At 43.1% G+C, this 25,600-nt stretch overlaps 2 protein-coding genes across 5 annotated transcripts in view; both read right to left on the reverse strand.

Moving 5' to 3' along the window:
* CDKL1 (cyclin dependent kinase like 1) overlaps positions 1 to 1,613 on the reverse strand; it is a gene marked incomplete at both ends in the record, with an annotated part of 80,764 nt that extends 79,151 nt beyond the window's left edge. For all 4 annotated transcript variants that reach the window (XM_080707407.1, XM_080707408.1, XM_080707406.1 and 1 more), the window contains one exon: positions 1,446 to 1,613. In XM_080707407.1, the coding sequence (XP_080563533.1) occupies positions 1,446 to 1,613 (168 nt within the window). The remainder of the gene's footprint in view (positions 1 to 1,445) is intronic.
* Positions 1,614 to 23,993: 22,380 nt separating this feature from the next.
* The window catches only part of MAP4K5 (mitogen-activated protein kinase kinase kinase kinase 5), a gene marked incomplete at both ends in the record, with an annotated part of 107,851 nt that continues 106,244 nt past the window's right edge, over positions 23,994 to 25,600 (reverse strand). The window contains one exon of the mRNA XM_080708081.1: positions 23,994 to 24,081. Within this exon, the coding sequence (XP_080564207.1) occupies positions 23,994 to 24,081 (88 nt within the window). The remainder of the gene's footprint in view (positions 24,082 to 25,600) is intronic.

Consider the following 25,600-nt stretch of genomic DNA (forward strand, 5'->3'; position numbering starts at 1 on the left):
CCAAATAAAAATATAAAAAATAGGTCTGGGAGCATATCCTGGAGGTTGAAGGGCTTCCAGGAACCCCAGTACCACAAAAAATAAAAATAAAAAAGGTAAAAGGAACCGTTGATTTGTTTACTCTTTTATTTGGTACTAGGGATTGAACCCAGGGGCATTCTACTCTGAAGACCCCCACCCAGCTCTTTTTACCCTTTTATTATGAAACAGAGTCTCGCTAAGCTGTTCAGACTAGCCCAACAGAGAACCCCTTTTTTAAAGTCAGGACACTGCTGGCTGGGCATCATGGCGCATCCCAGGACTTGGGAGGATGAGACAGGAGGATTCAAGTTCAAGCCCAGCCTGAGCAACTTAGCAAGGACCTGTTTCAAAATAAAAAATAAAATAGGGTGTAGAGGTAGAATGCCTCTGGATTCAACCCGCAGTATACCCCCCCCAAAAAAAAAAGGTTGGGGCATTACAATGCTCAGTGGTGGGTGCAGGTGAGGTATAATGGAATCCCGTCAGCTTCCTTGCAGTTTGAAGACAGGTGACAGATTCTTTGAATGGATCAAGAACACCAATAAAAGATAGTCTAGACATTTAAATTCAAGAACATGGACCTGGAGATGCAGCTCAGTGGTAGTGTTGCCTAGCATGCCTGAGGCCCTGGGTTTGACCCCAAAACTGCAAAAAGAAATAAATTTAAAGATGCTAGTAGAAGCCGGGCGTGGTGGCGCACGCTTGTAATCCCAGCATTCTGGAGGCTGAGACCGGAGGATCGTGGTTTGCAGACAGCCTCAGCTACTTAGGCCCTCTGTGACCTACTGAAACCCTGTTTCAAAATAAAGAATAAAAAATAGGGCTGGGGTGTAACTCGGAGGTAGAATGCCCCTGGGTTTTATTCCCAGCACCACAATAAATAAATAAATAAATAAATAAATAAATAAATGTGCTAGAAAAATCAGGTTGTTTAAAGTTTTTGTACTATCTTTTTTTGTACTTGGGATTGAACCCTGGGGCATTCTCTCTCTGAGCCGCACCACCCAGCCTTATTTTTTATTTTTATTTGAAACAGGAGCTCACTAGGTTGATGAGCGTCTCACTACTTGCAGAAGCTGTTCTCAAACCTGCAATCCTCCTCTCTCAGCCTCCCCAGTATTGGGATTACAGATGTGGCCCCGCATACCTGGCACGTTTCTGGCAAGGTGTGCAGGTGGTATGGTAGAGAAGAATAAAATATCTCATAGCATTTCTAAAAGTGAATAATGCCACCTTACCCTTCATCTGCACCTTCCTGGCTCCCTCCAAAACCAGACACTGTGCAGACAGCCCCTGGGTGACGTGGAGGACACAGGCTTAAAGACGGAGCAGGGGAGGGGACCGCGGCCCAACAGAACACGACTCCCTCTTTTTTTTTTTTCTTGTCCCCGAAAATTCACTTTAAAGAAAATGTTATCGATTACCTTGAGCATGCGGATTTCTCGAAGGGCGATTTTCTTTATGACAGGGTCATCTTCTGATTCCAGAAACCTCTTGATGGCCACGATCTGACCCGTGTCCTTGTTTCTGCATTTGAAAACAACCCCATAGGAGCCTTCTCCAATTTTCCCAATTTTCTCATACTTCTCCATCACCGAGGAAGAAGATCTTCTTAGAGTGGACTAGCATGTGGCGTTTAAACCCGGAGGGGCCCGGAGGGGCTGTCAGGCCCTAGCACGAGAAGGGCACGGGGTCAGGAGCCGAGCCCTAGGACAACCTGTCTTTTTCGCTCAGCAGACCCAAGACACTTGAGCTGGCTGAGAACCGAGAAGGCGCGGGGCCCCGGGCTCCAGTTTCGGGTCTCCTTTTCGCGCTGCAAGAAGACACCTCGGCCCGCGCCTCCCCGAGCCGGGCGCCCCTCGCCCAGCCTCCCCTCCGCCCCCCGGCCTCCGGGCCTCGGGGCCTCCCTGCCTCCCTCCCCGCGGGACTCACGCCGCAGTGCTCGCCGCGGTCTCCCGCCGGCCGGGCCCGCGATCCCTGTGGGGCCCGGCTGGTCTGGGCGGGGCCGCCCGCTCCGCCCGCCCCGCAGCCCCGGCCCCCCGACCCCAGCCCTGCAGCAGGAGGCCGAGGCCGGGCTGGGGGGGGGGGGGGGGGCGGCGCCCGCGCAGGCCGCGCTGCGCCATCGGGGGAGGACGGGGGTGGGGGGCCGGAGCACGGGGCGCGGGCTGGGCTCGCCCAGTGGCCGGGCCTCTGCAGCGGGAGCCCCTCCTGGGTGGGGGCTGCAGGTCTGCAGAGCCGGCCTCCATCCGGTCACTTTTCTTTCTCCTCCTTCCCGGGCTCACCCAGCCCGCCCTCCATGCGCCTGCACCACGGAGCTCGCTCCTCGCGTCCAAGCAGAGGAGAACCACACAGCACTCACCCCAGGCCACAGCTGAAAGGCAAACCCCAGCCGAGTTCAGGAAAGGGATGGAGCTGGGCGGGAGGGATGGGGGCCGCCTGCGAAGTGGGGCTCAGGGACGGCCTAGAGGCGTCCAGGACCTCCCAGAAATTATTTTGCAAATGGCAACCAGTGACCTGTCTTTTCTTGTCTCAGTAGTTTTGCCTCTTCCAGCATGTCCCATGAGTGGTATCAAATGTTTGAGGATAAGCTCCTCTTGCTCCATAGGCTGCGTTTGAGAATCGCGCACCTTGTTGCGTGGGGCCTCAGGACCTTCCTTTTTACTGCTGAGTAGTATTCCCTCGTATGGATGTACCAGTTTGTTTACCCACCATTCCTAGTTTCACTTTGGGGTAATTTTCCATCAAGCCACTGGATAAAGATTCAAGCACAGCCTTTTGTGTGAACACATATTTTTATTTCTCTTGGGAAAATACTCAGGGGAGGCTGCTAGGTCATACGATTAGTACGCATTTTTGCAACTGCCGAAGTATTTTCTTAAGTGGCGGCGCCATGTGACATTCCTGCCAGCAGTGCGACAGGTACTCGGTGTCCTAACCCGTGGCGGTCATGTCAGTTCTTTTGATTTTAGCCATTCTCATAGGATAGTGTCTGCTGGTTTTAATTTTAATTTCTCTAATAATTAAGGCTTATTTGCCATATGGATGTTTTCTCACTTACTATTCTAGGAAGTTATTAGAAATTCCTTGGGATTTCTATGTAGACCATCATGGCATCAGCAAATATGAGCAGTTTTAGTCTTTTCTAATTAGTATGCCTTTTATTTATTTTCTTTTTCTTTCTTTCCCTTCTCTTTCTCTTCCATCTTCTCCTCCTCTTCCTCCTCCTCCTCCTTCTTCTCTAGAGAGGCCCCCCTCTAGAGAAGTTCACATTAGAAAGTGGTGGAATTTGCCAATTTTCTTTGTTAAATGGTTTTTAATTACAAATTCCATTTATTTAATAAAGTGTAGGACTGCTTTGTATTGAGAGAGCTTTGGTAGTTTCATTGGAAGAGTTTGCCTTCTTCACCTGGATATTTGAATTTATTGGCATTTAAGTTGTTCAACATAATAGTATTATATTACCATCTGTGGTATCTATAATGGGATTCTCTACTTCATTCTTGATATTGGTATGTTATTTCTCCTTTTTTCCTGATTGGTTTGGTTAAGGCTTGTCAATTTTATTGACCTTTTAGGAGAACTAGGTGTGTGTGTGTGTGTGTGTGTGTGTGTGCGCGCGCGTGCACGTGTGTGTGCGCACTACTGGTAGGATTGAACCCAGGGATGCTCTGCTGCTGAGCTACACCTCTAGTCCCCCCTTTTTTCGGTGGTACTGGGGATCCTGGAAACCCTTCTACCTCCAGGCTACACTCCCAGACCTATTTTTTATATTTTTTTATTTGGAAACAGGGTCTCTTAAGCCAGAGCGGCTGGCTTTGAACCTGCGCGATCCTCCTGTCTCCACCTCCCAAGCGCGGGGATTACAAGTGTGCGCCACTGCCGGCATACCTAGCCCCTTTTTACTTTTATTTTGCAACAGGGCCTCACTGAGTTGCTGAGGCTGGCCTAGAACCTGCAATCCTCCTGTCTCTGCCTCCAAGTACTGGGATTACAGGCATGTGCCACCACTCCCAGTTTAAGAAAAAAACACCAAGGGGTGCTCTACCTCTGAGCTAGACCTCCAGCACTATTTTATTTTTGAAATATGGTGTCTTGCTAAGTTGCTGATACTGGCCTTAAACCTCCAATACTGTTTTAGCCTTTCAACTACACTAGTAGTTGTACTACTACTAGTAGTTGTAATCTTGCACGCCTAAAACAGGTATACAACATTACACCCAGCAGGACAGCTTTTTATTTAGTTTATTTCCTCTATTGTTTCTCTGTTTTTCAGTTTTATTAATTTTTATTTCTCTTCCTTCCTTCCTTCCTTCCTTCCTTCCTTCCTTCCTTCCTTCCTTCCTTCCTTCCTTTCTTCATTTATCTTTGTGGTACTGGGAACTGAACCCAGGGGCATTCTACTTCTGAGCCACACTCCCAGCCTATTTTCTTAATTTTTATTTTGGAACAGGGCTCCACCAGGTTGATGAGAGTCTTCCTCACCTGTGATCCTCCCATCTCAGCCTCCCAAGGACTAGGGCTGGGATCGCAGGTGTGTGCCGCCATGCCTGGCTTTTCCTTTCCTTTTCTAGGGTCCTTTCCTTTTCTTTCCTTTTATCTTCTTTTCTTCTTGTGGTACTGGAGATAGAACCCATTGCGTCACGCATGCTAGGCATGCACTCTCCCACTGAGCTACATCACCGATCCTTTTTATTTTATGTTGGGACAGGTCTGACTAAGTTGGCCAGGCTGGCCTTGAACTTAAAATCCTCCTGCCTCAGCCTCCCAAATAGCTGGGATTACAAGTGTGACCCAGAAAGCTCCAATTTTTATTTTTATTTTTTGGTGGTACTGGGGTTCCTGGAAGCCCTTCTACCTCCGGGCTACACTCCCAGACCTATTTTTTATACTTTTTTAAATTTGGAAACAGGGTCTCCTAAGCCAGCGGGCGGGGCTGGCTTCGAACCTGCGCGATCCTCCTGTCTCTGCCTCCTAAGCGCGGGGATTACAAGCGTGCGCCACCACGCCCGGCTAAAAGCTCTGATTTTTATAGTTTTTTTTTTTTAAATGAAAGCTTTGATTGTTAATTTAAAATGTTCTTCTCTAATATGTCTGTAATGTCATTATTTTTTCTCTCAGCTCCATAGAAGGAATCACAGAAATCTTGATTTGTTGAATTTTTCTTTTTGTCCAGTTCAAAATATGTTCTGCTTTCCCTGGTGACTTTCTCTTTGGCCCACGGGTTATTGTGAAGTATATTGTTTAACTTCTAACTGCTTGGGGATTTTCCAGATATCTTTCTGTTATTGATTCCCAGTTTAATTCCATTGTGTTCAGAGAACTCGCTTTGTATGACTTAAATTATTTGAAATGGCTGGGCGTGGTGGCGCACGCTTGTAATCCCAGCATCCGGGAGGCTGAAACTGGAGGATCGCGGTTCCCGGACAGCCTCAGCTACTTAGTGAGGCCCTCTGCAACTCAGTGAGACCCGGTTTCAAAATAAAAAGAATAAAAATTAGGGCAGGGGTGCAGCTCGTAGGTCGAATGCCCCTGGGTTCCATCCCCAGCCCCGCCCCCCCAAAAAAATTCTTTGAAATGTGTGGAGGTTTGCTTTATGGCCTAGAATATGGTCTATATTGGAAAATGTTTCTTATTGACAATTTTAAAAGAAATGATGTTTTGAAATGTAATGAGAAAGTGTATCTGAATGTCTCCAGAGCTACCTCGACTGAAGTTCATACCAGGTTACATGTTAAAGTTAGTCTGGAAAATTAACTTTATGGGCTCCACAAGGTTCAGTACCCCAGGATCCTGGGCCAGGGCCAGGCCCGGCGGCAGGTGGCCCAGGGAGCCCTTGCGCCAGCTGTTTACACCAGAGCAGCCAGTGGACCAGAAAGCTGGCGGCCTCGCAGCACCGAGTTGTTTTGCTTGGGGGAAGTTGGAGAGAATGGCTTTGAGAGGGAGGCCAGCCATGGAGGTCACCACCGAGCACAGAAGAGAACATGCTGTGGCTTTAATAATACAGTCAAATCTTCAGTCCTATCATCGGTTTTGGGATCAAAAAAGTTTAACTCAATAGCCCAGTGTGGTGGTGCACACCTGCAGTTCTAGTATTTGGGAGACGTAGACAGGAGGATTGCAGGCTTGAAGATCGCCTCAGTAATTAACATAAGGAGGCCTTTGGCAACTTAGTAAGACCATGTTTGAAAAAAAAATGTGGGGTTGTAGCTCAGAGGTCGAATGCCCCTGGGTTCAGTATAACAACAACAAAAAAGTTGCATTTCTGGGAAGTATCGCTCTTGGGAAGCTGAGGAATGGTCTGGTATATGGGAATTTCATTTCTTAAGCACGTGCAAAGACCAGTAAAAACTATAATTTTTGACTTTCTTTGCAGCACTGTGTAATTAGAATACTTTGGCATCCTGGAATAGCACAAACAATGCTGTGGCATTTTAATCACTTGAGGAAATAATAAACATTCAACATAGAAACAGAAAGAGCCTGGGGTTGGAACTCCGAAGACCGGCTTTGTACTACCTTCTCGGTCTTTGACCCGGGGCATGAGAATGAACTAACGGCCTTCAACAACTAGTTAACGAATGCTTGCTTTGAGGCAGGCACGATGTTAAGCGTATTTTACACGAGCCTCACAATAACCCTGGAGGATGGGCAGACTACAGGCAAAGCCGTCTTGAGGTTACAGATGAGAACACTGAATTGGAACAGGCGAGTTGTAAGCACACACAGCTAGTGGGTGTGAGGTCCATACTGGAATTCCAGAACCTTCCCTTCTGTTTGCTATACTAATGTGTCAATGTATAATATTAATGCATAATTGCTACATATTAGGGCTGATTGTCAGGATTTTTCAGTTAACACATAGGAAATAGGGAGTTGGTTTCAAGTGTGTATAGTATCAGAACCCCTCGCCTTGTTGGTACTGGGGATTGGACCCAGTGGCATTCTATCTCTGAGCTACACCCCCACCCCTATTTTATATTTTATTTTGAAACAGGGTCTCACTAAATTGCTGCAGCTGTCCTTGATCCTGCAATTCTCCCTTCTGCGCCACCATGCACTGCTCCCTTCTTTGCTTTTAAACTGCCTGGAAGAGTCTCCCGGTAGCTCAGGGCCTTCCTCCGCGCAGCCTGGTTCACTGAGTGGCGGTCCCAGGCCGACGCTCGACATCTCTCCCAATTATCTTTCCTGTAAGGAGAAGTTGAGTCACACACATCATAAAGTGACCCCATGCAACCATTGAGGAAATGCTTATTGAGTTTATCTTCCCGCTTTAGGTAGATTTGGAAAAGCAATTGTTTCCAGGGCACTTGAGGTAGTAGTTATTAACGACCCATCCGGAGCACCGCGTCTCCAGCTCATCAGTATCCACATTCTGTCTCATCTTTACAACAATCCTAATGGGATTTACTAGCTACTTTATTGGGCGGGGGGCATTCGACCTCCGAGCTACACCCCCAGCCCTGTTTTTTATTCTTTATTTTGAAACAGGGTCTCACTGAGTTGCAGAGGGCCTCACTAGGTAGCTGAGGGCCTAAGTCCTGAACTGTGGTCCTCCTGCCTCAGCCTCCCACTAGCTACATTTTATATTGGAAGAAACCGAGGAGCTGAGAGGTTGATTCAAGAAGACAAGCCACCCTGCTATCAGGGCTGAAGGGAGGTTTCAAAAGCAGCTCCATCTATTCCTGACGCTGTGCTCTGGCGGAGGAGACCGGAGGCAGGACGCCTGAGAGAGGCCTGTGGTCTCCGAGGGAGCCGGAGGCGGCAGACCCACACTGGGCAGCCTGGGGGGCAGTGGTGCCGCCAGCTCCTCCTGACCCCGCAGGTAAAGCACAGCACCAGGGCGGAGTAACTTGATGTATCGCCTAGGGACAGTAAAGCCTGGGGAATCACTGTAAATATCAGGACATCAGTTTTAATTAAAAAAAAAAAACTATCAGCCGGGCGTGGTGGCGCACGCTTGTAATCCCCGCGCTTGGGAGGCAGAGACAGGAGGATCGCGCAGGTTCGAAGCTAGCCCCGCGCGCTGGCTTAGGAGACCCTGTTTCCAAATAAAAATGCAAAAATAGGTCTGGGAGTGTAGCCCGGAGGTAGAAGGGCTTCCAGGAACCCCAGTACCACCAAAAAAAAAAAAAAAAAAAACACCTATCATCCCCGATTTCAAGTCTCTGTGTGTGAGGTACTGGAGATTGAACCCAGGGGTGCTCTACCACTCAGCTACACCTCCAAACTTACTCTATTTTCTATTTTGAAACAGGGTCATGCTAAGTTCCTATGCACTGGCCTCGAACCTGTGATCCTCCTGTCTCAGCCTCCCAAGTACTGGGATTCTAGGCCTGTGCTGTGCCATCAGGCCTGGCTTCATCCCTGATTTTATATGTGAACACAGGCAACGATCAAAATGCTTCATCCCATAATGAACATGACCTTAATTCGTGTGTGTGTGTGTGTGTGTGTGTGTGTGTGTGTGTTCTCTTTAAATGCTAATTATACTTCATATAGAGCAGCCAGGGCTTTTAAAGCACTCTTTCTTTTTCCCTGCAGTGTGGAGCTACAATGAGCTACGTCCCCAGCCCTTTTTAAAGTCTGTTTGCTTGCTTTTTGCTTGTTTGTTTGTTTGTTTGTTTAAGGCCAGTCTTGCTAGCTGGCTTCAAACCTGAAATCCTCCTGCCTCAGCCTCCTGAGTCACTGCGGTTACTGTGCATTGTTGTGCCTGGCTTACTTCTTCCGAACTTTTGTTTCTGAGTCTTCCCTTCACAAGTTCAGCACCTTTAAAACAACCATCCAGCCGGGCGTGGTGGCGCACGCTTGTAATCACAGCATTCGGGAGGCTGAGACCAGAGGATCACGGTTCTAAGACAGCCTCAGCTACTTAGTGAGGCCCTTTGAAACTCAGTGAGACCCTGTTTCAAAATAAAGAATTAAAAAATAGGGCTGGGAATGTAGCTCGGAGATACAATGCCCCTGGGTTCCACCCTCAATACCGCAAAATAAATAAATAAATAAATAAATAAACCATCCAATCCTTTCATCAGTGACCCCAAAGCCCAGGAGCGCTCAGCAATAGTAACGTTAAGACCCTGGAGGTTCTCGTGGCTAACTCTGCGCACCAACAAACACATGCAGAGATCCTTCTTCAGGAAGCAAACTGAAGGTTTCATCTTCTTGTTACCTAGGAGATAAGTATGTGTCATTCTTTTTTTTTTTTTTATGGTGGTACTGGGGTTGCTGGAAGCCCTTCTACCTCCGGGCTACACTCCCAGACCTATTTTAACATTTTTATTTGGAAACAGGGTCTCCTAAGCCAGTGCGCGGCTGGCTTCGAACCTGCGCGATCCTCCTGTCTCTGCCTCCCAAGCACGGGAATTACAAGCGCGCGCCACCACGCCCGGCATCTTTTTTGTTTTTAAAAACACTCCACAAGGCTCCACAAAGGAGAAAAGACACATCTGCCATTTGAGGAAACAGATACAGAAAATTTAAATGAGTCAAAAACAACTTTGACAAATGGGCCTAGAATGTGGGCCGGAGTTCTTTCTTATATTCTCATTCTCTCTCTCTGTCTCTGTCTCTGTCTCTATCTCTCTCTTTGTATATATATATTTGCAGTCCTGGGGATGGAACCCAGGGGCATTTTACCTCTAGCCCTGTTTTTTAAATTTTTATTTATTTATTTATTTACTTATTTATTTATTTTATTTTGGTGGTACTGGGGTTACTGGAAGCCCTTCTACATCCGGGCTACACTCCCAGACCTATTTTTATATTTTTATTTGGAAACAGGGTCTCTTAAGCCAGTGCGGCTGGCTTCAAACCTGCGCGATCCTCCTGTCTCTGCCTCCCAAGCGCGGGGATTACAAGCGTGTGCCACCACGCCCGGCCTTTTTATTCTTTATTTTGAAACAGAGTCTCACTGAGTTGCAAAGGAATTGCAAAGGGCCTCACTAAGTAGCTGAGGCTGTCCGTGAACCGCGATCCTACGGTCTCAGCCTCCAAAATGCTGGGATTACAAGTGTGCGCCACCATGCCTGACTTTTAATTTTGATTCAGGATCTTGCCAAGTTCCGGTGTCAGCCTCTCAAGTCCTGGGATCATGTGATACCACGCCTGACAGCTTTTATTGTTAATGAAAGGACAAAGTTTGACCACACCAGAGACCACCTTGTAGCCAAGAGATTTATTGGAGGGGCCAGTATGAAAGGAAGAGAGAGAGAGAGAAAAAAAAGAGAGAGAGAGAGAGAGAGAGAGAGACAGACAGACAGACAGACAGACAGACAGACAGACAGACAGAGGGGGAGAGAGAAAGGAGAATCCGGGAAGAGAGGGAGCATGTGCTGGGATCAGGGTTATATAGGGGCTTGGGGTTACAGATTGGGGGCTCATAGGCTAGGAGAAATGTCCTTTGAACTAATTGGCTAGAGTCCCATGGGAGGGGGTCATGCGGCCAGGTCATTGGTTCGGTGTCAGCGGGGAATGTCCCTTTCACTGAATGGCCAAGGGCACCAGGAGGGGCAGGTCTCCCAGGTAAGTGACCAGGTGCGGTCAGAGGGGGATGGTAGCTTAACTGGTCAGACCAGGGCCTTTCAGGAGACTTAGCTTAATGGGGGGGGATCTGAAATAAGAACCGAATTCATCTAACAGTTAATATCACAATAACAGTAATAATCCTGGTATCCTATTTACTGTCCAGATAGGATTTTAATGTATTACTAAGATACATTCCATACTTTTCTGAAAACAAATGTAGAATCATGGTTCACTTAAGGCACACCAATCAGGTGTGTCTTTATCAGCATCCCCAGGTGGACCCCAATGCTTCCCACTGCCAGAAGGTGCTCTTTCCAGCACATCACGTTGCCGCTCATGGGACAGTCTCCGGAATGGAGACAGCACGGGATGGAGGAACAGAGGCCCAAGGGCCACCCAGGTTCCTACCTGGTGCAACTTTTTGGCTATGTGTGACCAGGAAAGATTACTTCATATATTGGTTTGTGATTTTTAAAAATCTTGTGTGTGTGTGTGTGTGTGTGTGTGTGTGTGTGTGTGTGTGTGTGTTGCTGGGGATTGAACCCGGGCCATTCTACCTCAGAGCTATACCCTCAGCCCTATTTTATGTTTCACTTTGACACACGGTTTTGCTAAGTTGCTAAGGGCTTCTCTAAGTTGCTGAAGTTGGTCTTGAACTTGTGATCCCCCTGTCTCGGCCTCCCAAGTACTGAGATTACAAGGCGCACCACTGTGCCTGGCTTAGGAAATGATTTTTAAGATAACTGAGATAATTGTGGAAATCCGTTGTAAGGAATAACATGTAGAGAGCATGTGTGCAATTTACACTGTTTTGCCTAATACTATTTCACAAGCCGTCAGATAGCGTCCCGACTAGTTGTTCACACTGATAAAGTCGTGATACAGAATGGGTCCGTCACCACGAAGCTCCTCTTGCTGCCTTTGCCTGCCCAGCCCCTGGCTCTGAATAAGTCTTTCTGTGGGTAGATGAGTTTATTTCTCTTGGGTAAATACTTAAAATTGGAATGGCTGGGCCGTACAGTGACTATATATTTAACTTCCTACAATGCTACTGTAGGATTTTTCAAAATGCCTCTAGTATTTTGCATTCTGATCAGTTAATATAGGAGAGCTTGAGCCGGGTGTGGTGGCACATGCTTGTAATCCCAGCACTTGGGAGGCTGAGACAGGAGGATCGTAGTTCACAGACGGTCTCAGCTACTTAGTGAGGCCCTCTGTGACTCACTGAGACCTGGTTTCAAAATAAAGAATAAAAAAATAGGGCTGGGAGTGCAGCTCAGAGGCAGAATGCCCCTGGGTTCCATCCCCAGTACTGCAAAAAAAAAAAAAAAATAGGGCTGGGAGTGCAGCTCAGAGGCAGAATGCCCCTGGGTTCCATCCCCAGTACTGCAAAAAAAAAAAAAAAAAAAAAATGTATACACATACATGAGCTTTAGCTGGCCTACATCTGTGAAACACCTGGTCCTGTCAACGCGCGCGCACGCGCGCGCGCGTGTGTGTGTGTGTGTGTTACTGAGAATTTATTCCAAGGTTGTTCTACCGCTGAGTACTTTTTATTAATTAATTAATTTATTTATTTTAGAGTAGGCATTCAAATATTTATTGGAAAGTATGATAAATAGGAAATGTAGGCACGAGAGTTGAGGTAGCAAGAAGAGCTGTGGGATGTCATATGAGAGCCAGTGTATCTCAGAAGTATTAATGAAGAGGTAACATTTTACATACATCTTTTTTATTTTTTATTTTATTTTTACATTTTATATATATGTGGAACATATTGAAAATGGCACACATTTAGACTGTGCTTGGTGCCCTCTTACCCCCCCCCCGTTCCCCTTCTCCCCCTCCCAACAATGAGTGTCCAGGTTAACCATGTTGTTATATTCATACTTTTACACATATTCGGGTGTAACTCTTCCACTAATCAACCTCAGCCTTCTTCCTCTCCTCCCCTTCCATTTCAGCTTTGCTGAGTTTTCCCCTCCATTACCTGGAGTCCCTCTGTTATCCCCAATGCTCCCTAGTTTGGGCATTTTAGAGAAAACATATGTTCCTTCTCTTTCTGTGCTTGGCTGATCTCACTTAACATAATGTTCTCGAGATCTTTCCATCTTCGTTTGATTTTATTTATTTATTTATTTATTTATTTACGGGTCTGGGGATGGAGCCCAGGGCCTTTGACCTCAGAGCTACACCCCTGCCCTATTTTTTATTCTTTATTTTGAAACAGGGTCTCACTGAGTTGTGAAGGGCCTCACTAAGTAGCTGAGGCTGTCCGCGAACCATGATCCTCGGTCTCAGTCTCTCAGTTGCTGGGATGACAAGCGTGCGCCACCACACCCGGCTTTACCTCTGAGTAATTTTTAAACCTTGAAAGAGGGTCTTGCTAAGTTATCGGGAGCTAGCTGGGAACCTGCAATTCTCCTGTACTCCGTCCTCCAAGTGCTGGGATGACAGTGTGCACCACCGGTTTGAGAGCACTTTAATAAAGGATGTACAAGAAATTTTGGGATCCTGGCGATTTGGGAAGTGGGCATTAGGGATTTCAGATGAAACGACTATCCACCATGGGTTTCAGAAACCACACATTGGGGAATAATTATGTACTTAACAGCTTGACACTGCAGGGCATTTAGAGGTCAGGGCTGGGACACCCTGGCGGGTGCTCCCTAAGCCACTTAGCCCTCGGGACTCTCTTCCAGCCTCTAGTCATCACAAGATAACCACAGTGAAACAAGCAATTCAGGAAGTCTAAGCTTTGAAAAACATGACCAGGATGAAGTCAGATGCCCAAAATTAGGTGTCATATTTAGAGTGTGCTAAATCTTACACTTCCCAAAATTACCGAGGGAAGAGTATGTGGTTGACTTCCGTGATTTAAATGAACCATCTCCCTCTCTGTCCTGAGTGGTTTTGTTTTGTAAAGCTTCACCAAGTGGTGGTTTATAGCTATTTAGAAAATCTGTTCATTTTTACCATCCCAACATCCATTTCTCTTCTTATTAAGAGCCCCGCCAGGTTGATGGCACATACCTGTGATCCCAGTACTGGGGAGGCTGATGAGACAGGAGGATCACAAATTCAAGAGCAGTCTCAGAAACTTAGCAAGACCCTGTTAAAAAAAAAAAAAAGAAAGAAAGAAAGAAAGAAGGAAAGAAAGAAAAACAAAAAGAAAAGGAAAGAAAAAAATGAAGAAAAAAGGCCTGTGGGTGAAGCTCAGTGGTAGAGCGCCCCTGCGTTCAATCCTCAGTAACTTTCCCCACCCCAAATACAATAAATAAAAAGCACAGCATCTGCTCCTTCTTCTGTTCTTTGTATCTATCTTGGTGGGACTATCCTTCAAGACACCTCATCCTCTGTGGCCAAGGAATATCAAAGCCAGGCCGGGCGGATTCTCTTCCCTTAGATCCCGAATCTTGCACAAAAGGACAGCGCACAGGTGTTTTGGACTGGGTTCTTCCTGAGGTCCGAAAGGAATCGTCCATTGGCTCCTGCTGCCTATATCCTCTCTGAGCCTGTTATTTGACTTATTTCTCAGTTTTTATAATTATTATTATTATTATTATTATTATTATTTTATTATTATTTTGGTGGTACTAGGGTTCCTGGAAGCCCTTCTACCTCCGGGCTACACTCCCAGACCTATTTTTTACATTTTTATTTGGAAACAGGGTCTCCTAAGCGAGCGCGCGGCTGGCTTCGAACCTGCGCGATCCTCCTGTCTCTGCCTCCCAAGCGCGGGGATTACAAGAGTGCGCCACCACGCCCGGCCTATTTCTCAGTTTTAATAAAAGACTAGTCAACGAACTCTCATACAGGAGCGTGGTTCTCAATCATGTTTGTCTCTGATACGACTGACTCTGCTTGGAAAGCCGCTCCCCCCGCCCCCGCTGTCTTTGTTTCCAAACATGTTTCCTTAAGGGATGGGATTAGTTTAACGATTTCCTTAGATATTTGAACTATCTACACTTGACAGATCTGTTGAGCAGTCACAAAGGGTTGATGGAATCAGACAGACAGACCTGGGGCTGACCTCAGCCTTCCAGTTAATTTAGTATGTGTGGTAGCTCGGAGCGTTTGCCCCTCAGTTCTGCCGTCAAGAGAGGGCGTGCTGCAGACAACGGTCAGCATCAGACGCAGTCAGCGCTGGCCAGGCGCTCCCTCGGCTGCTCCTTGGTTCTGTGTGGACTGGAAAGCCGGATCTTCCTCTTCCACTGCAGAAGCCCCTGGTAGGCCATCTCTGCTCTCTGGCTCCCAGTGGACTGGCCTAAACGTCCTCAGCGCTGGGTTGCAGTCCATGGTTTTGCTTTCAAATCCTTCCTCTCATTTCCCTTGGGTCAAATCTGCACTGACAGTATCCCTGCTCGTGCCAGTTGCCCTCTACCCTTTTTATTCTTCACACAAGATGTTTCCCTGAAGTAAATCACTTGCATTTCTAATCCTATCTCAATGTCTGTTTCTAGGGCACCCACTCTGCAGAAGAGATGGCAACTGTGTTGACTAACCTCTTTTATGAAATAGTAATTCTGCCAAGGACATCACAGGACTGATGGGAAAATTAAATATTTCCCCTGGTACACGTCTTGACATGGATTCTTTTTAATAAATGTCTTTATTGAAGGTAAGTACATACAGAAACATGCATAAATCAGGAGTGTACAGTGTCTAGCACAAAACGAGAAGGGATGGAACAATGTAACACCTCTAAGCATCGCCTTAGGTCCATTTTAATCATTTCCCCCCTTCATTCTCAAAGATAACCACTACCTTGACTTCTAACACCACAGATTACTTTGTTTTTACATTTTATTATAAATGAAACCATAGAGCATACTTTTAATGTCTGAACTCTTACAGGAACATTATTATTTTGGAGGACTGAAACCCACGTTGTGGGTAGTTCATCCAAGCTTGTAATCCCAATACTTGTGCAGCTGAGACAGGAGGGTTGCAGGCTTGCAGCCAGCCTCAGCTACTTAGTGAGGCTCTCCGCAACTCAGTGAGACCCTGTTTCCAAATAAAGTATAAAATAGGTCTAGGAGTATAGCCCGGAAGCAGAAAAGCCCCTGGGTTCCACCTCCAGTAGTACCAAAAAAAAAAAAAAAAAAAAAAAGAAAAAAGAAAAAGAAAAAGAAAATAGCTTCATTGAGGTATATTGTACCTCCATAAAATTCAGTCATTTTAAGTGTACAATTTAATGGTTTTTAGCAAGTTTACGGAGTTGTGCCACCATCATCACCATATAACTTTAGAATATTTCCATTATGTCAAAAGGAAATTTCAGGTTCATTTGAGGTCACTTTCCATTTTCAACTCCTGATTCATGCGACCACTGTCTACTCGTTGTTTCTATATTGATTTACATTTTCTAGACGTTTCCTATAGATGGATTCATTGCATGCTGGTTTCTTTCATTTGCAAGTTTTTGAGGTTCGTTCACACTGTATGATGTACTTTTAGCTTTTCACTGCTGAATACTATTGTGTCACTCGGATCTGCCATATTTTGTGTATCCATTTGTCAGTCAGTGTCTTTGATTTGCTTCTACCTTTCGGCTATTATGAATAATGCTACCATAGACATTTGCATTCAGGTCTCTGAGTGGACATGTTTTACCTTGGGCACAGTGAAACTGCTGAGTCACATGGTTAAGACATGTTCAACATGTTTAAGAAGCTGCCCCTGTTTTCCAAAGTGACATTCCATGTCACAGTCTCAAAAGCAATGTGCAAGCGCTCATTTCTCCAACTCACCGAAAGTTTTATCATCTCTCATCTTACTCACTTTGGTCAGCAATGCCATGGCAACCTGGTTTTATTTTGTAGTGTTATTGTTTTTTTTTTAATCTCCTCTTTCTCCTTCATTCATTCATTCATTCATTCGAGGAGTGGAACTTGAATGCCCAGGGGCATTCTACTTCCGAGCTACACCCCCAGCCCTATTTTATTTATTTTGAAACAAGGTCTCACTAAATTGCTGACAGCCTCACTAGGTTTCTGAAACAGGCTTCAAAACGGTGATCCTCTGGTCTGTGCCTCCCAAGTGCTGGGATTATAGGCCTCCACCACCATGCCTGGCAGTGGTACCATTTTGATTTCCATTTTCTTTGGCAACCAGTTGACTACATCTTCGCATATTTATTGACTACCTCAATATCATCTTTTGTAGAATGCCTGTTCAAAATCTCTTGCATTTTCTATTGGGTTGTCTGCCTTTCTCTTGACATGTAGAAGTTCCTTATATCTTCTGGGTCTTTTGTGTACAAGTCTTTTCCCATTCTGTGGCTTGTCTTTCCATTATTGTAAAGTTGTTTTGGAAGAAGAGAATCTTAATTTTAATGAAGTCCATTTTACCAATTTCTTTTCATAGCAAAAGCTTAATGTTATGTTTAAGAAGTTTCTGTGTGCCTTAAGTTCATGAAGATAGTTTTCTTTTATATGTACTAGAGTTTTATCTCTGAGTTGGTACAATCCATCTGGTATTTATTTTTGTGTAATGTCAGAGAATAGTGAAATTTATTTTCCATTATATTTTCAGTCAATTTTCAGTATAACTTATTGGAAGAGCTATCTTTTCCTTTGCTCACTGCAGTATACCTTAGTCATAAGTGAGGTGATGAAGTATTGGTCTGTTTTTAGATTCTTGACTGTATTTCCTTGACTTGTCTATCAGCTTTGTGCCAATGCCGTAATGTGTGTGTGTGTGTGTGTGTGTGTGTGTGTGTGTGTGTGTGTATGGGGGGTACTGGAGATTGAACCCAGGGGCATTCTATCTCCAACCTACACCCCAGAGCTATTATTATTTTTTTTTTTCATTTGGAAAGGGTCTCACTAAGCTTCTGAGGACCTTGCTAAGCGTTTGAGGCTGGCTTCAAATCCGCAGTCTCTGCCTCCCAAATACTGGAATTAGAGGCCTTCGCCACCAGGCTGGGCAATGTCACACATCTCTTTTTTGCAGTACAGGGGATGGAAGCCAGGGGCATTCTACCTCCAAGCTCCACCCCCACCTCTATTTTTTTTTATTCTTTATTTTGAAACAGGGTTTCACTGAATTGCAAAGGGCCTAAGTAGCTGAGGCTGTCCTTGAACCACGATCCTCCTGTCTCAGCCTCCCAAATGCTGGGATTACAAGCATGTGCCACCACACCCGGCTCCAATGCCACACCATCTTAACAGTCATGGTGGCTTTATAATTCTTGAAATCTGGTAGCCTGACGCTCCGTTTTTTTGTTTCTTCAAGATTGCCTTGACTGCTCCTGGCACTCGGCATATATTTAAGTTTGGAATCAATTTTGCCAGTTTCCACAAAATGCCTGGTGAGATCACAGGGAATCTCTTGACATCTTCATAATACCATTTTTTTTTTTTTTTTTTTTTTTTTGCAGGACTGGGGATTGAACCCAGGGGCATTTTACCTCCAAACTACACCTCCAGCCCTATTTTTTATTCTTTATTTTGAAACAGGGTCTAAGTTGCAGATGGTCTCACTAAATAGCTGAGGTTGGCCATGAACCTGAACTCCTCCCATCTCAGACTTCCAAGTACAGGGATTATAAGCGTGCACCACCATGCCCCACTTATAATATCAAAATTTCTAATTCATGTACATGACATTATCTACCACTTATTTCAATTGAATTTCTTTCAGTGATGTTTTGAAATTTTCTGTATAAAGATCTTAAATCTTTTACTTTATTTCATTTTATGTATTTTGTGTGTGTGTGTGTGTGTGTGTGTGTGTGTGTGTGTGTGTGTGTGTAACTGGGGATTGAAGGTGCTCTGAGCCACACACCCAACACTTTTTTATTTTGAAACGGAGTCTAAGTTACTTAAGTTTTGCCTAAAACCTAAAATCGTGTCTTAGCCTCCTAAGTACTGGGATTACAGGTATGTGCCACCACACCTGACTGGGTTTTTAAAAATTTCAACATTAAAAAATTAAGTGTAGCCGGGCGTGGTGGTGCACGCTTGTAATCCCCGCGCTTGGGAGGCAGAGACAGGAGGATCGCGCAGTTTCGAAGCCAGCCGCGGGCGTTGGCTTAGGAGACCCTGTTTCCAAATATAAAAATGTAAAAATAGGTCTGGGAGTGTAGCCCGGAGGTAGAAGGGCTTCCAGGAACCCCAGTACCACAAAAAAAAAAAAAAAAAATTAAGTGTATGCATGCACATAACCAAATAGGCCTTCTACCTACCAGCTACATTCCCAGCCCTATTTTATTTTGGTACAGGGTCTTGCTAAGTTGCTGAGGGTGGCCTCAAGATCCCGTCTCAGCCTTCCAAGCACTTGAATTAAAGGCAGGTACCATCCCACCTGGCTATACTACAATTTTAAAATCTATCCATCTGTTGATGGACACTGAGGTTAATTCCACATCTTGGCTATTGTAGGCAGTGCAGTAATGAACACAGAAGTTCAGGTATCTCTGATATATTGGTTCCACTTTCCTTTGGAGATTATATGTATAATGTTTGGATATACATTATATATAACACAATAGGAATGCTTTATCATATGGTAATTCTATTTTTAATTTTTAAGGAATTTCCATAGTTTCCCATAATTGCGGCACTAATTTATATCCCTGCTATCAATATGTAAGGGTTTCCTTTTCTGTAAATGATCATCAAGATTTATCTTTTCTTTTGATATAACAGCCATCAGGTGTGAAGTGATATCTTACTGTGTCTTTAATAATTAATACTGATACTGATTTTTCAAATACCAATGCTCCTCAGTTTATGACATGACAATGGCCAATAATTGTAACTGAATGACTACTGCACTGAAACTGTTAAACTGAATGGTTCATACAGTGGAATATACAATGGTATATCTTTACACTTACACCATCATTTTTTTTTTTTTTTTTTTTGCAGTACTGGGGATGGAACTCAGAGGTATTCTACCTCCGAGCTACACACCCAGCCTTATTATTCTTTATTTTGAAACAGGGTCTCACTAAGTTGCAGAGGACCTAAGTATCTGAGGTTGGCCGTGAACCTGTGATCCTCCTGTCTCAGTCGCCCATTACAATGTTCTAAGTTGAATCATTGTAAGTTGGGGATTACCTGTATGTTTTCTTTCAGAAATGTTTATTCAGAACACCGTAATAGTATCAGAAGTTGGACATGTGACTTAAAAGTACTCATATCATAGGCTTCTATTCACTTCTCATTTGTTTTATCTTATTTCACTTTTAAGATCATAATTTTATTTATTTTTTGTATTACTGGGAGTGGAACCCAGGGGCATTCTACTTTTGCGCTACACCCTCCTCCCTACTTTATTATTTTATTTTGAAACATGGTCTCACTAAGTTGTAGAGGCTGGTTGTGAACCTGTGATCCTCCTGTCTCAACCTTCCAAGTACTGGCATGCGCCACCATGCCTGGCTATTTTTATATAATATTTTATTTATAATAAATAATTATTTAATAATAAATAAATATTTGTTATTTTTTTGGTGGTACTGGGGATGGAACCCAGGGACCTTCTACCTACGGGCTACACTCCCAGACCTATTTTTAAAAAAATTTTATTTGGAAACAGGGTCTACTATGTTATTTGGAAACAGGGTCTGTTATTTATAAATAACAAATAATTATTTAATAAGCTATTCATTTATTAATTATTAATTTTTGTGGTGCTGAGGATTGAACCCAGGGACATTCTACCTTCAAGCTATACCCCATCCCTATTTTTTTTTTTTATCCTTCCTTCCTTTCTTTCTTTTGTGGTTCTGGGGGGTGGAACCCAGAGGCTTTCTACCTCCAGGCTATAATCCCAGACCTATTTTTTATATTTTATTTGGAAACAGGGTCTCACTAAGTTGCTGAGAGCCTCACTAAGTAGCTGAGGCTGGCTTCAAACCTGTGTGATCCTCCTGACTCAGCCTCCCAAGCATGGGGATTACAAGCGTGCACCACCACGCTCAGCAGTGAAATCCTGTTTTAAAATAAAGAATAAAAATCCGGGCGTGCTGGCACATGCTTGTAATCCCCACACTTGGGAGGCTGAGACAGGAGAATCCCACAGGTTCAAAGCCAGCCTCAGCTGGCTTAAGAGACCCTGTTTCCAAATAAAATATTACAAAAATAGGTCTGGGAGTGTAGCCCATAGGTAGAAGGTCCCTGGGTTCCATCCCCAGTACCACCAAAAAAAAAAAAAAAAAAAAAAAAACAACAACAAAAAAACACCCCCCCCAATAAAAAAAACAGGGTTTCACTAATTGTAGAGGGCCTAAGTAGCCGAGGCTGGCCATGAACCTGTGGTTCTTCTGTCTCAGCCTTCCAAGTACTGGGATTACAAGTGTGTGCCACTACACCCAGCAATAAGCTATTTATTAAAATGAAGACTCAGTCTCCTGATGTGTGCTACTGAACAATGAAACAGAATCCTAGCAACAGTGCACATTCAAGTATTAAGACTGCTGCTGCACCAGGGATTTTTGCCTGACCCTTCATCAGGATTGTTTTCCATTTTTGTCATCTTAAGGGAGGTATAAGTTACATACAATGAAGTATACCATGCTAATAGTACAGTTGAACCGGTTTTGGCAAATTTATATACCAGTGCCCCCACAACTGAGAAAGAACATTTTCTTCAATAGGAAAAAAATCATCTTCTGCAGTCACTCTCTCCCCAGTGTTTCTTCATCTCTATCCTGTGCTCTAGCCCTCAGTTTTCTGTACCCCACACCTGCAATTTGCTTGCTTTATGCCCTTATCTTTGTGAAGCACATCCTCTAGAAGCTTCTTGACAAAAGGTATATTAGGAGATGTTTTTTGTTGTTGTTGTGGTACTGAGGATGGAACCCAGGGGCATTGTACCTCTGAGCTACACCCCCAGCCCTATTTTTTAGTCTTTTTTTTTTTGTTGTTTTTGAGACAGGGTCTCACTGAGTTGCAAGGGCCTAAGTAGCCGAGGCTGTCCTCGAACTGCGATCCTATGGTCTCTGCCTCTCAAATGCTGGGATTACAAGTGTGCACCACCACGCCCAGCTCTAGGAGATACATTTTTTTGAGAACTTGTATGACTAAACCCGTTTTCAGGTAGGCACACAATTTTAGCTTTTTTTTTTTTTAGAATTTGAAGGCATTGCTTCTGTTGAAATTCAAAGCTATCCCTTGGTATGTGACCTGCTCTTTTTTTCTGGAAATGTAAGCAGTTCTTCTTTTGAGTGTATCCTTAAAATTCATAACGAGGTGTTTTGATATAGGTCTTTTTCATCCACTGTATTTTCATTCTAGAATATGATGTTCTTTGGTATTGGAAACATTTCTTGAAATATGTTACCGATTTGTTCTGCTTGTTCTTTTCAGAACTTGAGGAGATTGAATGTTGTTTTTTGAAAAAATCTCAACTTTATATTATAAAGCTTCTCCTTATTCATATTGTGTCCCAAGAGTTCTTTGTACTGTTTTCTGAAAGTTCTTCTTGTAGTGTTTTGCTCTGGATTCAAGGCCGCCACAGCTTTTTCAAGATACTGTTTTTTTTTTTGACATTTCCCTTATCCTGTTAGTCTGTTTCCTCTAAGAGCCTCCCGATTGTTTTCTCTCTCTATTATAGAGGATTTCCTCAGGTTTATTCATTTTTATTAGCACAGGACTGAGACTGAATGTAAGCTCTGGATACATGGTGGGCATACCATGATTTCACCGTGGTGGGATCTCACTGAGCAGTTTAGCAGGGATGCCTCTGACACCAGGATCTTATTCCAGCCTTTCCACTGGTAGGATGGCTGCAGGATGCAGTGAGAAAAGAAGGGTGTTGGGTCTTTGTTGTATTCATCCCTGTACATTTTCCCTGTCTTGATGATGGCCCTTCCTGCCATCTACTGTATTTAGTATCCAACAGTCTAGAAGATCAATCAACATATCCCAGATAAGCAGCCACCCTCTTGCTGTCACACAGCATACATGCATTTTTAAAGAACAAATACTTTGCATTTCACTTGTATAATTTTATTATTTGCATATTGCATAGTGAAAACAATAGAGTCAGAAGACTCATGGTCTGGCTCAACTACTAACTTGCTGCACCAATCAAAGGAAATAAGGTGTTTAACCTGGCTACACCCTTAGTTCCTTGTTTGAAAAACTGGAGATAATAATACTTATTTTACAGAACTGAAGATCAAATGAGACAGTTATACTGTTTTCCTCTCAACGGTGAGAATAATTCTATACCCCACTACTGCTAATCCCTTGTTTATCATCTTAATGCTAATTGCTCTTAATAAATGCATTAAGAGAGCAGACATCAATGTAACACAGTAATTTTGAATACTAGCAATACCAAAAGAAAAACTAAAAAATGGCCCTATCCTTTCTTATTTTAAAACACTGTTTTTTTTACAATACTTATTTATACTATTTCATCAGGAATTCAGTTTCATTTAGACATTTTTTCCCTTAAGCCTACCTACTCAAAATGAATACCTACATATGTGAAGACCCCAAGATTACATGTGTATTGCTTTACAGTTTCCTTCTGGCATAATATAAGTAAAATACATAACATGGGCAGTTAAATACTTTTGTTCTCTACATTAGGGATGATAATATATATGAAGATTAATTTTTTATGAATTATCCCTAATGTAAAAAAATCACAGGTATATTATACTGCTTGTCAAGAATATATACGCATGGTAGTTACACCAGACACATACACCCCTGCTAAGGATATTTCAATCATCATTATTATCCTCTGTATAACCCTTTAAAACCTTGTATCTGAAAACACTAACTCCCTTTTAAGGCAATTCTGCATGAAATTGTATTATAAAAACTTTTGTTAAATGAAATTCTTTATCTGTCAAACCCCTAAACACACTGTTTAACCCTTAACATACTACTCCGAAGAGGTAAACAAATTTTTATACATTATAAAAAAAATTAAGCTGCTCTGCAACCTTTCTTTGCTAAAAGTTAGATACATTACACCACTCCAGCAAGAGATTAATAAATAAGGATTAAATATTCTATTTTACAAAAACATACAGAATGGCCAATGTATAAGTAAAAGGTGTGTTTGGTAACTTTTTATCAAATTATGATCATTAAGAAAGAATAAGACATGGTATAAAATAAAATTGATCACTAAACCTCTCTGAAGATAATCACATGAGTTATCTAAAAATACCATGGCACCTTTGTTACAAACATTATTTTTTTTTTAAAAAAAAGACTGTGTTTCCTGGAACTAGAGGACTATTCATCTCATAGCTTTTATTAAGCAAACTTGATAAAACCACCACACAGTGGCAAGAGATAGACTAGCTGTTTCCAGCTACAGAAAATATTGACTTTTACCCCAACATACAGATCATTTGAGATATAACCCATAACAGTGAAAGCAAACATAGTGCAGTCTGAATTTCCCTAAAACGTTTTTGCTTTCAGAGTATATTCATTTTCCTGTGACTTGAGATCACTTTCTGTCGCTTAGTAACTATTTTCATGCCCAGCCAAGATGTAGAGATTGCTGTGTGCAGTAGGATTTTCTGTTGGTCTGCTTTCCAACACGACAACCCTGTAATTAAATCAAAACAAAAGGCTTAAGAGTAAAAACAGGTTTCTTGCTTCAAATTCTAACATCAAATCAGGACAGAATACCACCGTTCACATTCTCGTAAGATTACGTAAAGATCACAGACACAAACTCGTATTTATACTTTATTAAAAAACAACTGAATAAGAACTGATGAAAATAAATTACAAGTGTGTGTGGTAGCGCACGCTTGTAATCCCAGCATTCGGGAGGTGGAGACTAGAGGATGGAGGTTTGTGGACAGCCTCAGCTACTTTGCAACTCAGTGAGACTCTGTTTCAAAAATAAAAAATACTAAAAACTAGGGGGTGTAGCTTGGAGGTACAATGCCCCTGGGTTCCATCCTCAGTACTGCAAAAACAAAACAAAACAAAAGACTGAATATATATATATATATATATATATATATATATATATATATTCCTTCCTTCCTTCCTTCCTTCCTTTTTTTTTTCTTACTAAGATACCATATTAATTTATTATGGTTTTACCACTTGTCCTTCCTTCCTTTTTTAAAACAGGGTCTCACTAAGTTGTGGAGGGCCTCACTAAGTAGCTGAAGCTGTCCAAGAACTGAGATCTTCAGGTCTCATCCTCCCAAATACACAGAAATATTTTTGAGATAGTCTCATTATGTTACTCCAACTAAACAAATTTGATTACTTACATATGACAACAATAGGTATAATAATGCTTTAGGAATTTATACTAACAGGAAGGGAGCGTAAGGGCTGAGAGAGTAAAGTATCCTCACTGTGTATCAGGGTATTTGAAATGGTTCAAAAATAAGTATAAAATGGGACCCCTCTTCTTTGTGCCTGGAACAAAATCAGGGCAAGGGTCAAAGAAATCATAGAGAAAAAACAAACAAACAAAAAAAGAGATGCCATAGCACTTTAACTGTGGGAAAGAGCAGTATTGAGAATAATATAAAAAATAATATACCTATGAAAAGAAGAAAGTCTAGAAGGGGAATGGGATGAGATATTACACATGTTTTATATTTTCTAGTTATGAATTTGTGAAAACTAGCATGCTATTACTTTTATAATGAAATCATATATGTGTATATATATACATATACATATGTGAAAGGATGTATTACAGAAAAGTAGAAGGGAAAAACAAAATTACTTATACTTCATCCCAGAGTTAATCGCTATCAATATTTTGACATATTTAGTTTCTTTTTCTTCCCCTGGACATAAAAATCTATATTTAAACAACAAAACAAAATTTTAACCACTTTTAAAACTAGGACAAAGAAAAAACTTTGGGACTTAAAGGGTAAGACATATATCTTAAAATCAAAGAGAACATAAGCTGAACAAAGCAACGGTCTGGGGGAAAAGTAGTGTTTCAGAGCTAGCAGTGAAAGAACAGTGAGACCACAGGACAAAGAAGGAGGAGGCAAGCAGAAGGCTCCGGGCGGAGGGAGGCGCCTGAGGAGCGGCCTCTGGCAGCAGCCCGCTGCCCGGCAGGCGGCCCTCTGCCACACCTC

Source organism: Muscardinus avellanarius, assembly GCF_963383645.1.
Source record: "Muscardinus avellanarius genome assembly, chromosome: 12".
NCBI lineage: Eukaryota > Metazoa > Chordata > Mammalia > Rodentia > Gliridae > Muscardinus > Muscardinus avellanarius.